The 16288-nt window shown below is 38.5% G+C and overlaps 1 protein-coding gene across 2 annotated transcripts in view; it reads left to right on the forward strand.

Moving 5' to 3' along the window:
- Window positions 1-14016, forward strand: part of ube2wb (ubiquitin conjugating enzyme E2 Wb) — a 71176-nt gene extending 57160 nt beyond the window's left edge. For both annotated transcript variants that reach the window (XR_013887716.1, XM_080194074.1), the window contains exons 5-6: window positions 1218-1293; window positions 9597-14016. Coding sequence is in view for 1 of the 2 variants with exons in the window: in XM_080194074.1 (XP_080050200.1) it covers window positions 1218-1293; window positions 9597-9610 (90 nt within the window). In the remaining variant the exon portion in view is untranslated. The remainder of the gene's footprint in view (window positions 1-1217; window positions 1294-9596) is intronic.
- The last annotated feature ends 2272 nt before the right edge of the window (window positions 14017-16288 follow it).

The raw sequence follows: 16288 nt of genomic DNA on the forward strand, positions 1-16288 counted from the left end.
CAATGATGTGCTCCCAGGATCAGTAGTAGGACTGCTGCTGCTGCTTTTCTGCTGTATATTAATGATTTGGATATTGGAATGCAGAGTTAAACTTCAAATCTGCCAATCCTACCAAACTTGGTGGAGTGGAAAATGATGAGAATAATACTAATCAGCTGCAGCTGGGCATAGTTATGCTAGCAGAATGGGCAGGTAAGTGATTGATGCAAATAGCACAACCGTGTGAGATGATTAGTGATTCATTTTGGTAACAAGGATAGGGAGGGGCAATTGTAGATTTAATGGTTTTAAATTGTGTGCAGGGACAGAGGATCTAGCAGATTTGTATACTTGGCCTGTTGAAGGTGACAGGATATACTGAGAATGCGATTAGCAAGACAAACGAGATCTTTGGTTCCATAAATAGAAGTATTGAATACAAAGGCAAGGAAGTTATGCTGAACCTTTATAAAGTCCTGGTTAGGCCACAACTAGAACATTCATACCTCCGGTCACCATACTTTTGGAGGGTTGGGAGGATTCTCAAAAGGGTGCAGAGGAGATTTGCCAGAATGGTCCTAGGGATGTGTGATCTTAACTACAAGTTTGGTTGGAGAATTTTATCTTGGAGCAAAGACTATTGAGGGGAGCTTTGCAAAGGGAGTATAAAATTATGGCAGGGTTTAAAAAGTTAGGCAAGAAAAATCTGTTCCCAATAGCTGATGGGCCACATGAATAACGTTTTTGACAAGAGATTCAAGTGGAATGTGAAGAAGATTTTTTTTTATGCAGTGAGTGGTAGTGGCCTTGAACTTGCTGCCCATGAGGGTAGTGGAAGCAGGGATGATATGAAAATGGTTGTCCTTGGCCTGGACCTGTACCATAGACAAAACCAGCTTTACTGGCTGTGCTTCAGCATAATGTGTCACCTCCACACAGTCTGGAAAACATGCAGTAAGAAATCTAATTAGACATTGAAGAATTATTTCAAAAGGAAATTGGACACTTGTAGAAAATGTATATGCAGGGTTGTGGAGGCAGAGAGGGGGGATTGGGATGGAAGTGATCATTCAGTTAAAAGTGGTGTGGACTCAATGGGCTAAATGGTCTCCTTCTGTGCCATATGACTCTGATAGTATGTGTAGGACAAAGCAGTTGCAGATCCTTAGTGGTACATTCTGATATGTAAAGTGGCTGATTGAATATGATTAACACTAATGCTATCTGCTTTATTACAGAGGCGGCCTCCTGATAATTCATTTTATGTAAGGACATGTAATAAAAATCCAAAGAAAACAAAATGGTGGTATCATGGTAGGTACAGCTATTTGAAGCATGCTGCAGTGTTCAATTAATGTTAAATGGTGTGTTTTTCTGTTTTTTTCACTATTCGGCTCTATTAAATACAAATGATGGTTAGATTAATTTGAGTATTGCTAGAAAAGAGATTTTCTCAAAGTTTCTTGACTTGCACTCATCAGGACAAATGCAAAAATACCAATGCCAGAGCAAACAACATACGGTATGAGATGAGAGTACTGATTGGTAAAAGTGCTGCCATGTGAATGACCAGTTAATGGTAACTGACACTTGCCAAGCATTGTTTGGAAAAGTTAAATTGGGGGGGTGGCGGGGGGGAGTGGTTGACATTGCCCTGAGGAATGAACCAGCAAATGGATTGACAATCTTAACTTGGTTGTCAGCATAATTTTTCTAACACGCTGAGGATTATTTAGCAAATGTTGCCCAATTGCAGAATCGCATTTAATGTTGGGCACTGCTTTAAATTTTGGAAGCATGGATGATTGGGAATGGTTTGTACCTTAACTGTTGCAAACAGCAGCAGGGATGTTTGATTTGATACAAATATGCTGACCAATTTAAAATTGTCAGTCAGGTTTGCAGTGTGTCACATTTGTGTGTACTGGGAAGTTTCATGTATTAATACACAGGGCCCTGTTCTTTCCTGACAAAATATGTACACACATTGCACCAGTTTCAGTGAAACATAATAAGCAATGGCCATTCATTGGTCAAGGTTTTGCCCTGAGGGATAAACCAATCAGTCAAGCTGTCAGGCTTAAATTTTCAAACAATGCTTAGTAGTTAACTGTCAGTCACCATTAAATGGTACATTCTCCATGGCAATGCCTCAAGTCCACTTACAAGCCAATCAGTACTATCTCTTCATACAAGATAAAGTTGTTGTTTCCTCAGACATTGGTATTCTTGTGGTGGGTGCAAATAAAAAGCTTCAAAACAGTCTTTTTTCAATAATACTCAAGTTTTGTACTAACAAATGACTAAGAAGAAGTAGCTGAAATACTAGTTTTGAATTAATACTTTTATAGTTTCACAATTTTGTGTTTACACATGATTGCATTGGATGACATAATGGGTTACAAAGCTAACTTTTAAAACTGATTATTAAGTCTAAAAGAGAATAGACTTGCAGAGCCATAAGGGCTTTCATTTCCTGTGCAGAATATTGTGTTCAGGTTTGTATACTAAACCTGAGATTATTTAATAGTAAATATTTAATTTGGAGTGGGTTCAATGCACATTCACCACAATGCTCCCAGAGCTTAAGAGATAAGTTAAAATATAAGACATAAACTTTAATTTCAAGTTGAGGAGTGATCTAGTTTTCTTTAAAATTATAAATACAACTTATCTTTATATAGTAATGGTATGCCCTGAGATGTTTCACAGGAGCATTTTAAACCACAGTTCAGTGTCAAACAACACAATGTGATAAGAAGGAAAGTAGCCGAAAGTTTGCCGCAAGAGGTTTTAATTAGCATCTGAAAGGAATAGAGAGAGAGATAATCAGAAGTGTATGGAGGGAAATTCAGGACTTGGGGCCTAAGCAGCTGATGAAGGCTCAGCCACCAGTGGTGAAACAATTGAACATTCACAATTTTGAAGCCAGAATTGATGAGTGCCGATATGAGATTGGAGGTGATCACAACAATATGAAAGGGTAAGGCTATGGAGGGATTTGAGAATGAGGACGAAAGTTTTAAAATCAAAATGTTGCTTGATTGGGGACCAATGTAAGTCAGCAAGCACCGAGATGATAGGTGAACGGGCCTCAGCCCAAGTAAGGTTACAGGCAGTGAAATTTGCAAGACCGGTCAGGATTGTGTCAAAGTAATCAGAATTAGTGGTAATAAAGGCATGAAGAAGCGTTTCAGCAGCAGATAACCTGGTGGCAGGGCAAATACACGCAATGTTATGGAAGTAGAAATATGCTTTCTTATGTGGATGCGTGGTTGGGAATTCATCTGTCAAATATGACACCAAGATTGTTATTAATCTGTTCAGAAGGGAGAGACATGGAATCAGTAGGTAGCGATTGGAATTTGGAGCTGGGACCGAAGGCGATAACTTCAGTCTTTCCAATATTTGGAGCTTATTTTTGTTCATCCAATATTAGATGTCAGATAAGCAGTCTGATGATTTAGCAACATTGGAATGGTGGAGGGAAATGATAAGGTGAGTATTGTCTGCATATAGATGAAAATTAGTACTGCACTTTTGGATGATACTGAGAGGCAGCATGTAGATGAGACCTAGGAAGAGGTAAAGAATAGATCTTTGGGGATTTGCAGTAATAGTGGAGGAGCAGAAAGAGATACTCTGGCTGCAATTAAGATAACAGAACCAGGTGAGTGTAGTCCCACCCAGGTGGCAATGGTAGAGAGACATTGGAAGAAGATGGCATGGTCTGTCATGTCAAAGGCTGCAGACTCTTTGCGAATGGTGGGGAGGGGTAGTTTGTCTTTGTCACAGTCTTGGGATGTTGTTTTATAATCAATCAAGTTAGAATTTTTTAGGTGCGTAGTGCCAACAGCAAATTTAAAGAAAAGAGGGAAGCACCTGAAGAGAGAGAATCGTAACGATATTGATTAGGAAGGAAAGTTGAGTTGTCAGCAATTTAGTGGAAATAAGAGTGAGGAAACTGGAGGTGTGTCTTGTAGGCAAGATGAGCTCAGATGGGACATGAGGGGAGAAAGGAGAGAAACTAGATTTTTACAATCCTTCATCAGATCTGGGACGTGGGAAGAGTTCAGTTAGGGGCTTAATTATGTTTCATTTAAGGGGAAAGGTTGAGATTAAAGGCATCTGCTTTTGGAATAAAGCCACAAGATTCCACAGGAATTGAACAAATGTAACTTTATAATACCCAAACATTCAGAATTACATAAGGTATGTATGAATTAAGTGTCAAACTACGAAGTCTCACAACACCAGGTTAAAATCCAACAGGTTTATTTGGTAGCACAAGCTTTCAGAGCACTACCCCTTCATCAGGTGAGTGGGGAAGAAGGTGATGAAAGTTGTCCTCTGATGAAGGGGCAGCGCTCCAAAAACTCGTGCTACCAAATAAACCTGTTGGACTTTAACCTGGCGTTGTGAGACTTCTTTCTGACTACCCCAGTCCAATGCCAGCATCTCCACATTGTGTCAAATTGTGGACAAACATAGCTCACTACAGAGTGAATGACAGATGCAACAAGACTGGGTTCTCTGATTTCTCAAGAACTCATCCCGACATTAACCAATCTCACTGAAGCTGTGTCTTTCTCGCGAGGGTTTCCAATCATCACCTTTGAAGATTCTGTTTGGACTTCTCACCAGTACCTCGAACTGACTGAAGAAAAATTGTTCGCTGAGTTCACTCTTTAAAACTCAGTCTCTCTTTTTAAGGATTTTTAGACTTCACTGCAGGATCTAATGGCAGGCACGGTGCTCCTGAGTTTCTCCAAGCTCCAGCACTATAGCTTTACGGAGCTAAATGCTGCCTTTTTCACCTGCTCCTCACTAACTGACTGATTAAAATTGACTGAACCTTGTAATGCACTTCACTGACCCTTAACTCAACACACTCGCAGTAAGTCCCACCCTGGTTACTAGGCAAGATCAACTGTAACAGCATTGGAACATGCTGTCCCTTAAATGTTACAATCACCATAGACAGTGAATGTTAACACAGACATTGAATTTATAACAAGATGCAAATTCAAGGCAATGACATGGGAGAACTTTTATAGGAAATTGGTCTGGCTGCTGATGAAAGGGAGGGAAACTTCAGAGGTAGTTGATCCAATGGTGATCATTGTGACAAAGTCCATGAGCTCCTTGCACTTATTGTAAGGGTGGAGGAGACAGGGAAGTAGGTGTCAGGCCAGGGATTGATTTTGTGATGGGCACCATGCTGCCACCTCAATGATTTTGTGAAGCAAATGATAGAAAATATAGGCAGGTAAGGAACTTAATGAAAGGAGAAGCTAATTTCATGCCTCGGGCAGGGAGAAACCTGAGATGGATGTTTGTAGGAAAGGGGAAGATTTTTGCCACCTTAGTGATATAGATTATATTCTCCCATGCTGTAGAGTTCTGAATCTTAGCTGTACTTGTTAAATAAAAAAAACAAGGCTCCCTCTTTCAACCCTCCAGGTCTCTTACCTGATCCTTCAAAAACAACTATTTATATTTGTGTGTTACCTTTGATGCAATAACACATTGCAAGATGCTTTACAGGAGCATTTCAAATTATATATGATGCCAAGCTATCTAAATAGGTTAAATGACCAAAAGCTTAATCAAGGGAGTATGTTAAGAGAGGTGGAAAGATTCAACTAATGGCATGACCACTAATAGTGGACTGATATAGCAAGGATGCGAATTTTAGAATCCAGCTGTTGCTTGACCAGGAGCAATATAAGTCTGAGCTAGGTGAATGGGACTTGATGCACATTAAACTACGGGCAGAGTTTGGATGACAAGTTTATAGAGATTATAATGTGGGAGACCTGCCAGGGATACATTAAAATAGTTAAGTCTACTGATAAAGCATGGAATGAGGATTTCAGCAACAATTGAGCTGAGGTGAATAAAGTTACATAGATGGAAATAGTTAGTCTTAGTGATGGTGTAAATATATGGCTAGAAACTCATCGTGAGATTAAATATGATAGAAATCAGAATTGTTAGGGCGCAAGAGGAGGCCATTTGGTCCATTGTGTCTGCACCAGCTCTCCATTAACAATTTTGGATAACATGGAGATCAGGAAGGCAAGTCGTGCAGTTAGTTTAGTGGGAATAGGGTTGAGTGAACAGGAGGTGGGTCTCATGAGCTCAGAAAGCAAGAAGGGAGATGGAAGAGAAATTCGAAGGATAAGAGTTCAAGATTAGTGCAGAATTACTTTTTAGAAGAAGTACGGCCTGGTGGATGAGTGGAAAGGAGGATTGTGGCAGAGGCAGCTAATGGTGGTCTCTATCTTAATAACAGGAGAAGTTCAGGAGCTCCTGAAGTGAGAGGTTAGGGGGAGAGAAGATTTGCAGTAGAGTTATCTTTGCATTATCAGATGAACCTGGAATAGTGAACAGTTTTATGCAATTAAAAGGAGGACCCGTTAGTGCTTTGTGGTGCTGCAAGCCTGATCTGGCCATGAATAGCTAAACCAGTTGTCTGCTAAATTCTCAAGTCTGTATACTGGACTTGAGAGTGGATATAAGAACAATACCAGGGATAATAGCCAAGATGAAGGAGAGTATTGGTTTTATTAAAGACTAGGGTATCACATTGGAGAAGACAATGGGATTGAGTCAATCAATATTTGTGGAAATGTTTTGACGAACAGAAGACCAAGGACTTGTCAGTTGGGATGTTTAAAATGCAGTTGTAAGTGAATTAGAGAAATTTTTTTCCAGGACTGATGCGGTGAAAGGTAGGGTTGTGATGCTGAAATGGGATGCAGATTCAGAATCATTACTTGCTACCACCTACCCAGAAACAATAAAAATGTTCTTGTTGAGATATCTTTGTTGCTTTCCTCAGTCTCTGCACTAAAAGACTTCTTATCCTCCGTTACTTCAACCCCCATCTCAGCTCATCATGGTCTCCTCTCTTGGGTTCACTGCTCTCTGTGGCCACCCACTTGACCACATCACCCAAAAAGTCATCGCAAATGGTCTCACCTATTATAGCTATGGTAAAATGAGTAAGATCACAGGAAATGGTATTGAGAATATTTTTATTCTTGGATAGGGTCTGAGTGAGGGGTGGAATAAGTGAGACAATCAAGGGAAGAAAGTGCCACAGGTGATGAAGTCAGGCCAAGGTGTGATCTGCCGGCAAGTGGCACTCAACTAGTTCAACAATCTTCAGTTGACAAGTGATGGAAGATATAGCCAGGCAAGATGGCCTCATTAAGGGAAATGATGCCAGTACTCCTCAGCCAGGTCTATTTAAGGCAATCATCCACAAAATGTTAATAAAGGCGTTACAGAAGGTGTATTGCCATGACAGCATGGGGAAATGAATGAATGGTATGTAGAAATTTGGACTTGCCCCAGAGAAGAAAAATTATTGTTGGGGAATAACCATGTTGGCAAAAAGGACAATAATTAATTTAGAATGCAAACTAGCAGGGTTTATTGTACAGTAAAGATTGATGCTTCACATTCCATCAATCAAGGCATGACATGATAAATAACTTCAACGCGTGTTTATCTGTTTTTCTCGTGGATCCAATGACTTCTGGGGATTTCTCTTCTTGGTTTCATGACCTGGTTTCTTGATTCATGTTCAGAGATTTTAGCTTAGTCAGCAAACACCCTAATACTTTTGTAGCTTTAAGACTTCAACTTTAGTGGATCCTTTTCCAACCCACTGATTCCAATCCATTTATCTGCTGAAGCTGCACGCTAAACTGTTGCCTGCTGAGTGCTTTTGTTTCTCTCTGCCTGGTAGAAACTATTTTCTAACAAAGAGAATAGCTTTCCCAAGTGACAAAGAAATCCCCCAAACTAAACTTCAGCTAATTGAATGGTTCCTCAGTAGCTCAGTGATTATAAATTTTCTATTCACTCTCTATTATGGCAATTATTTTTGCCCTGGCATTTTGGTATATGCTGAATCCACTGGTCTCTAATACTGGATTCTTAAGGGTATCCTCAGCCACGAGGGAAGATGGTCAACTGTTCGGACTAGTAAATCCAGATAATCGAGGTAAAGCTTCAGGACCCGGGTTTGAATCCCATCATGGCAGGATTCAATAAAAAATCTGGAATAAAAAATCTAATGGTAACCATGAAGCCATTGTTGATTGTCATAAAACCCATCTGATTCGCTAATGTCCTTTTAGGAAGGAAACCTCCCTTAACAGGTTTGGCTTGCATGTGACACCAGACCCACAGTAGTGTGTCTTACTCTAAAATGCTCTCAGTTGTATCCAATTGCTACAAAGTCTACAAAAAAACAACTGAAACTGGATAGATCACCCAGCTAGGCACTGGAAATGACAAAAGCTAGCCCACCCTTATCGACCTGCAAAGTCCTCACCAACATCTGGGGACTTGTGCCAAACTTGAGTGCGCTGTCTCGCAGATTTGTCAAGCAACAGCTTGACATTACATTCACAGAATCATATCTTTTGGATAATGTCCCAGACACTGCCATCACCATTCCTGGGCATGTCCTGTCCCACCAGCAGGGCTGACCTAGCAGAGGTAATAGCATAGGGGTATAGAATTGGGTGGGAGTTGCCTTGGAGACCTCAATATCAACTCCAGACTGAAGTCTTATGGCTTCAGGTCAAACATGAGGAAACTTCCTACTGACTGACCCTCCATTTAAACTTTTTTAATCCACTTCGTGCTTTGAATACACTCTCGCTTTTTTCAAATATGCTCTTCAAGCTTTCTACTGGCATACACAGTGAAAGTAATCATTCTGATGGAGTTCTATTTCCAAAATTTATAAAAGGTAAAATGTGTACTTTTGCTTCAGACGTTCAGAAGGACCAATTTCCCCATGACTTTAGTTTACATACAGGAAAATTGACTTTGCATCTTATGATCCTTGACTGAACCCCCAAATTTTTGTTCAGATCCAGTTAGGGACCGATAACATTTTGTTTGAAATAGACAAAGTTTGAGATTCAAGACCTTTGCTGATAGAATAAAGTCACAAGATTCCATGGTTTTTGAACCAACAAAATAAACTTTACTGCACAAATTCTGAAAGATAAAACAATTTGTCTATCTTGTACCTCGTAGTAAACCTGAATGCTAGAGTATATGTGAATTAACAGGCAAACAGTAGTCAAACATGTTACCCCGCACCTCAAAGTGAAGCATCGAAAATCATAACCTTGTGATGGTCCATCACTCGGTTCACATTAATGGTGTAAAGTGCAGAATTTTACACAATGTTAAAAGCTACTCAGTAAATTCAATAGTATAAACGTGATGAGCATTTTGATGTGATCTCTTGTTAAGTGATTATTTTTCATCCTTGCTTTCATTGCAACATTGTAAAAACAAAGGTTTTATGCATGAAAATTAAGTGTGAAAGTTGTAATGATTTGAATATAGTTTACAATCTGAAAAATAGATCATTATAGATCCTTAATATATTTGAATCGTAACTTGTTCTGTCTTTTGCATCGGTTACTTGAAATCTTTAACATTAAAGTAATTTCTAACTTTGTTAGAATCTTCTTGCATTTCTGCCTCCGTGTCATGGTTGTGATGTATTAGCTGGAAGCATTGCAAATGCCAAAGTCTTGCTAATATTCTTATTCAGTTCTGTTTTTGTTTTGCAGATGATACATGTTGATGTTCAAATTTTTGGCCCTAGTAGAGGAAAAAGTACTACTGAGTCCAAAAGCACTTTGATCAGTCAAGCTTTGAACTTAACACAAACTTGCCTGCAGGCACTAGAGACTACTTCCTATACTGCATTTCTACTAGTGTACATCAGGGCACATGCTGATAGCTGGTTAAGTTCCTGCAACTGACCCTATTTGGTTTATCAAACTGTATTAATGCAGCATTTAGGAAGAAATCTTGTGATTCTGGCGATAAATCATCTGTTTAGTTTACTGTGAGGATATACCTTGTGAGAAGGTTTGAAGCCCTCCTATGTTGTGCAATAAATGGATATTGGCGCATGCTTGGAGATTTAAAACAAAATAAATCTGTGCAATAAAAGCAAAGGGATCCATTTTTAATTGACATTTGCAATTTTATTATTGTACTAAATTTAATGCGTTACAGTTACATGGCAAAGTATGTAAAAACTTGTGGCATGTTTTGCCGCAACAACAAAATGCATTTAATGAAGCATTCCAAAACTTGAGATAAATTTTGAATACCAAATGTATCTTTACAAAAATATATTTAATTTATTGTGCTTGAGTTGAGCCAAATTGCCTTCGGAAAAATATATTCTTCGTGGGTATTTTGTCAGGGTCATTGACTAGCCGTCAGTGTGGGCCCTTGTGCTCCTTTTTCCCCAAAAAGACAGTTTTAAACTGGAACACAACCATAATGTATTGCTTCACATTCATTTTTGTTTCTCCAATGTCACATTTTCGTTATCATACTTGAAGCTTCTAATATGAAATATATTTTGAACGAAAAGCTGTTTTGTCATAATATTGTCCTGTAAATTATTTCACTTGTCTTTAATTCTTCCTGCTATAAAAATTGCAATCCATCTTGAAGGATACGATTAATGTTTTGACATATTCCTTAAATATGTTTAACATGTATGTTGCTGTGTTATAGTTTATTAGCTTCTCATTATTATGAAAAGTATAGAGCTAGTCTTTGTTATGCCATTATTTATGAATGAAATTAAATGCTACAGGTTGGAATTTGAAAGTAATTGTAAAAACATAAGACTTGAATAATCTATACCACTATGGCATATATTCCTAATCACAAAATTAGGGCTGAAAACTAGGTGGAAAACAATTTCAGGGTGCAACTGTTAAAACCTCCAAAGATAATACCCGAGGTAGACCAGAGTTGATGGTGAACTTTTTCCAAATGAGTGCGAACCAGTGTAAGAAATGTAACCGTTTGTGTACTGAGTCGCCTTAGCAGCATTCACAAGTTAACACTTTGTTAACACTGGCAACATCTTTTTGTAAGTTTTTAATATAAAATTGAGATGTTAGAAACCATATTTTCATTCACGGTGTCCTCCAAATAAATCAGACCAATATGGATTAGATTATGTGGTGCAGCATCTTAACTACAGGGTTAAGTAATGAGTGAATGCTATCACCTTCTAAAATATGCAAAATTGTTTTTTAATATAAAGATGTTGAAGAAAAACAGTTTGACTTTCCTTTTCATTTTTTTGTTTAATTAATTGGCAGCTTTCATAGACTTCCCTTTGGCTGAATTGAGTTATTCACTGTCAACTTTTGTGTGCAACATTCAGTTGATTAGTCAAAGCATAGCCAGCAGCAGTTCTGAGCTCAGTGATGATTTTGGACAACATTTGTAAATACTGACCTATTTTCCATTTATTTTTCCACTGTTGTACTTCAATCTGAAGTGCCTATATATTGCCTGGTGTTAGCCATATTATAGTTATAGCTGTATTAATAAGGCCCATGATTAACACTTTGGGTTGAATTATTTGCAAGCCCATCTGCTGGCTGAGTTTTCTTAAATTGAGATTGCTTGATCATCATAGATTTACAAAACTGGGATTAAAGTTAAAGCAGCTTTAACATCTCAGCGATTGACCACTGTGAGAACCGTTTTTCAGACACCATTGATTTTGGGTGAAACCACAATTTATCTGTTAATTAAATCAAAACATTCTATTACCTAACTGTCTTTGAATATGGGCTGTGCAGCTTGCAACATTCAGGGAGAAATTTATCAAATTCTGTCTCTAAAAATCGTAAATATCTGAGGATACAATATTTAAAAGATTCCCAAGCACCTATGTATAATTTGAAATCTCTGCAGGACCAATGTTAAGTTTTAACTAGACTTGGTTTATTTTTTTTTAATGTATACCAGCTAATTGACTTGATGTAGCCTGAATGTAGTCTACATTTGTACAAATCTTGCACTTGCAGAAGTTTTAACAAAATGCTGCATTTACCATTTGTTAATATCATTGGAGCTGGGAATATCTTGTGGTTTGCAGTGATTATTTGGCACTGATAGGTTAAATTTGTGGACTGTTTAATTGCACCATATTTTGAGTGCACCATGGAGGGAAAATGCCTGGTAATGAATTAGCTAAAATAAAAATAACTTTTAGTTTATACAGTAGAACACTTTAATTTCTGAATAACTACAGTATTCTGCAAATGATTTTCTAAGCATGGTTTTCACTTCTGAATACATTTTCCACAACTTTTTAGTGAAAACTTGATCAAATGGGAATTTCTTAGTATGCTCTGAGCAAGACTTTGCATGTAGAATGTTTATCATGTTGTATTATAGAAACCTGGTAATTCTTCAGATTTTTTATTCATCCCACTCGGCTCTTCCTTGCCGAGTTTTGAAGAATTTAATGGACTACTTTCTGCTGAAGAAGGTACCTACTAAGAAATGCTGTAACTTTCAAGTTGAGTTTGTGTTTGAGCTACTTAAATTTCATAGTGCAAGATTATAATTACCCAATGCTAGCAAGCTTGTGAAAATCTGGATATAATAATTTATCTAGAACAGAAGCCTAAACCTTGACTCTTGCAATGCAAATTTTGTTTGGTTTAGTTTTTAGTCACAGTATTGTGTTAATTTGAGTTATTGTTACTAAGTTTTGCCTAGATGTGAGGAAGAGTAGAAGATGTGAGGTTATCACAGTGCTAACAGTTTTGAGTTTAATATGATGTCTCTGACAATCTGGAGGTACATCCCTGTCATCTCTAGACTTGATTTTATTTTCTCTGCTTTGGGTTCTTTAGTTCTTTCATTAGATAAGTCCTCAACAGCTAAACACACCTTATGATTCAATGGTCCTGAATCCTAAATACCACTTTAAAATAAAGTTCTAACTTCATACTGGCTAATCTGGGAAAGCTGTAGAGTTTGTCACTGTTTTCATGTTAGCAAGGCGATTCTTCTTTCTATCAAGTGAACCCCAAATGGAGAGGTGTTTGTGACAGTAAGGCCAGATTAGGCTCAGCAATGAGCTTTTAAAGGTGAATAACCATCAGGTATGTTCAAGAATGCTTTTAAAGTTTGTTCATGAACATTATTTTAGGATAAGTTATTGGCTTCAAAAAAAAATGCTGGCTTTTCCTCAAACATTATATAATTTTGATAATATAAGGGAATACTCCTTCAACATCCACGTTACTGAAACCTTTTTGATTAAGCTATTTCCACAAAATTCTAAAATTGTATTTTTAATGTTCTCTGTGAGCATTCAGTTAGTTTTAAAACATTTCATATACAAACTAGATTCCCAAATGTACTTTAATACACTGCTCCAAAGTACATGCAGATCTCCTGCTAAGATCATTGTAATTGGCACTAGGATGAAAATGCATTGTAAAATATTTTTCATTTAAATATTCTGATGTAACTGTTAGTAAATGCAGTGCCTGGAGTGAAACTTAGCCATGCATACTGCGAAATTACCTGGCTCCATCCCCAGTACCTGCTGAGCTAGCCAGTCTTACCTAGGATTGCAGCAGAGATTTAATAATTAAATGTAAGTGCTTGTTGGGGAGGGCGGGGAGAATGAATAACGCTTCTGCACGCCCTCCCAGATCAGTTGCTGAAAACTACGTGTATTTTGGAAGAGGCCTGATTGAGGTGGCCCCCAAAATCAGGAATTGTAGAACTGACCCCAACAGGACAGGAGAGCATTTGGGTTGGGGAAGGAATACCTCTATTTTATTACTGCACTCTCTGGTTCCTGCATATTTCGCCATCTTTTCTCTGGTTTTGGGTTTATTTTAAGACCTTCACCTATTATGCTGTCACTTCTGTAAATGTTGGTTGCTGTTTTTACTCAGTGGAAATAAGAAATGTGATACAGTCATGAGAATCTCTTCTGTGACCATGTTCTCTAATGTCTAATCACCTGTATATTTTATAACTTGTGTTACTGGTCACTTTCACCACCAATCCAATGGGACAGTTTTCATAATCTATCAAAGTTGTGTTCCTTAAGAGAAATTTTGGTTTATTTCTAATGCAAAGACAATGACATTCAATATAGTTGTTTTAAAATAATAAAAGTTAACATTAAAATCCTATCAGTATCAGTTGTCTTGTGCTGTTTGTTGAGGATTTGATGCAAAGAAGCTGCAAAAAAAAGACTTATGTATTTGGGAATAAAATCACCGAGATGAATTTAAGTCTGACAAGATGGTTTGACAAGTTAAGGAACTTTGTACCACTCTGTTTTTGCATTGCAGTATTTAAAGCTCACTTTGTCATATGTTGCCAAAGAATCACAGGCTTATTTTGTGTCCTATTTATCATTGGCAGAAAATTGTCAGCCTTTGGTAGAACGAATTGTTATTTAGATGTTAGTGACTAGAGTTCTCCATGTGTACAAGTAAACCTGGTAGGAACTTCACTTTTGAGAGCAATATCAAGCTAGCAGTATAACCTATCATCCTACTTGTTTACTGCTGTAAGAAATATACTAATATAACTAATTGATATTTCAGACTGGGGGAAACCACCTGTGTTCTGATCTGCCTCATTGAAATTGCTGTTTTGGTAGTTTTCCTAGATACCTAACTCAAAAGCAAATTGTCTTAGAACCTTGACAAGGTGGAAAAATGGAAGCCCTTGAAGCAAGCTGGTGAAGCAAATAAAACCAGTCAGAGCAGCAATATTGAAGATAGAGCAAAGCTAATGATTTAGTATTGTTGACTCTATTGGTGAAAAATAAGAAGAAAAGAGGTCCAAGTATTGCAATGCATAGGAGGAAAACAATTTTGCATGATGAGGGTTGAAATAAGAAGTACTAAGTTAAAGGAAATTGGGATTTTGGAATAAACTTGGATTAAATTTGGACGAATATTTTCATCAAATAATTAACTATGGAAATTAATATCAAGATACATTTATGGACATTTTATTGAATGTGGTGAATGACAGCTTGGGCTGCAATGCTCCAAAAAAGTCAGATGGAAGGAACCAAGTTCTAAGCATGGACAGGATTAAAAATCACTGTATTTATTCCAGTACAAAATGGTCTGCCTGCTTTTGGCAGCTTATTTTCTGGCACCTTTTCAGTTGAGCACCTCCCTTGTTTCTTTAAAATCTTCATTCTCTACCACCCCTCCCAAGTTTCTCAGCAAGACATTCTTCTTCAACCTTTCCCCTGAGCAATTCTTCATCTTTGATTTCAATCCCAGGACCTGATTCTCCCAAAAAAATTCTAAGTGCTGAGTTGGTGAGAAAAATGGTGTAATTCATGATTGTCACGGTGAAGCCTTCTATTGTTTGCTGGAGCAGACGAGTGGAGGAGCAGAGAGACAGATAAGAAATTACCTGTTAAAAACCTGTTTAAATAAGTTGAAAGCACTTTCGTAGTAAAAACTTACCTTGTAGAACTGTTTAAATCATTTAAAAGCATTTTTGTGGGCTTTTTGTATCTACCCCTTTAAGAATTCTAAGGGAGTGGAAAGCAGGGAGTTGTGGGGGAGCAGGCTTTAAAACAGCACCAGGTTTAAAAGGAGGCCTGGTGTAGACAGCGGGCAGTGGAGTGAGAGGGAAGCAGAGTGAGCTATTAGGGCTTAGGAGCAAAAGGGCTGGGGAGAAAAAGGGCCAGGTAAGTTTGTGTTGAAATTTTCAATACTACTACAGTGAATAATGGAGGGGCATGTGATGTGTTGTTTCTGTATGATATGGGAGCTGGTGGACCCCGGGGTCCTTCCCAGTGACCATGTCTGCAGTAAGTGTAGGTTGCTCGAGGAGCTCCAGCTCAAGGTAGATGAGCTGGCCTCTGAGCTACAGACACTGAGGCTCATCAGGGGGAGAGAGGGTGCCATTGTCAATGGGGTGCAAGTGACATCCACCCCCCCTAGACTGGCTAACTCTAAGGGTCAGGAACAAGAGGGGGCTGCTGAGCGGAGGAAGGAGGGTGGGGAGCAGAGGAAGGAGGGTGGGGAGCAGATGCCTCAGCCTCTCAATCTGCATAACAGGTTTGAGGTTCTTGCTTCCAGTCTGGACGAGAATGAGGGAGGTGAGGTTGGTGAGCAAACTGCACACAGTACAGTGATACAGACGCAGGACATAGGCAAAGAGAAGGTGAAAAGGAACGTAGTAGTAATTGGGGATAGTGGGGTTAAGGGTATTGACACTGTCCTTTGTCACAATGACAGAGTGCACAGAAGGGTGTGTTGTCTGCCTGGTACTCAGGTCCGGGATGTCGCATCTGGGCTGCAGAGGAACCTAGAATGGGAGAGTGAGAATCCAGTCGTTGTGGTACATGTGGGTGCCAACGACGTAGGCAAAATGCGAACTGAGGATCTGGGGAGGGAGTATGAAAAGCTGGGAATGGAATTAA

Source organism: Carcharhinus amblyrhynchos, chromosome 8 (assembly GCF_965287045.1).
Source record: "Carcharhinus amblyrhynchos chromosome 8, sCarAmb.v2.hapA, whole genome shotgun sequence".
Taxonomy (NCBI): Eukaryota; Metazoa; Chordata; class Chondrichthyes; order Carcharhiniformes; family Carcharhinidae; genus Carcharhinus; species Carcharhinus amblyrhynchos.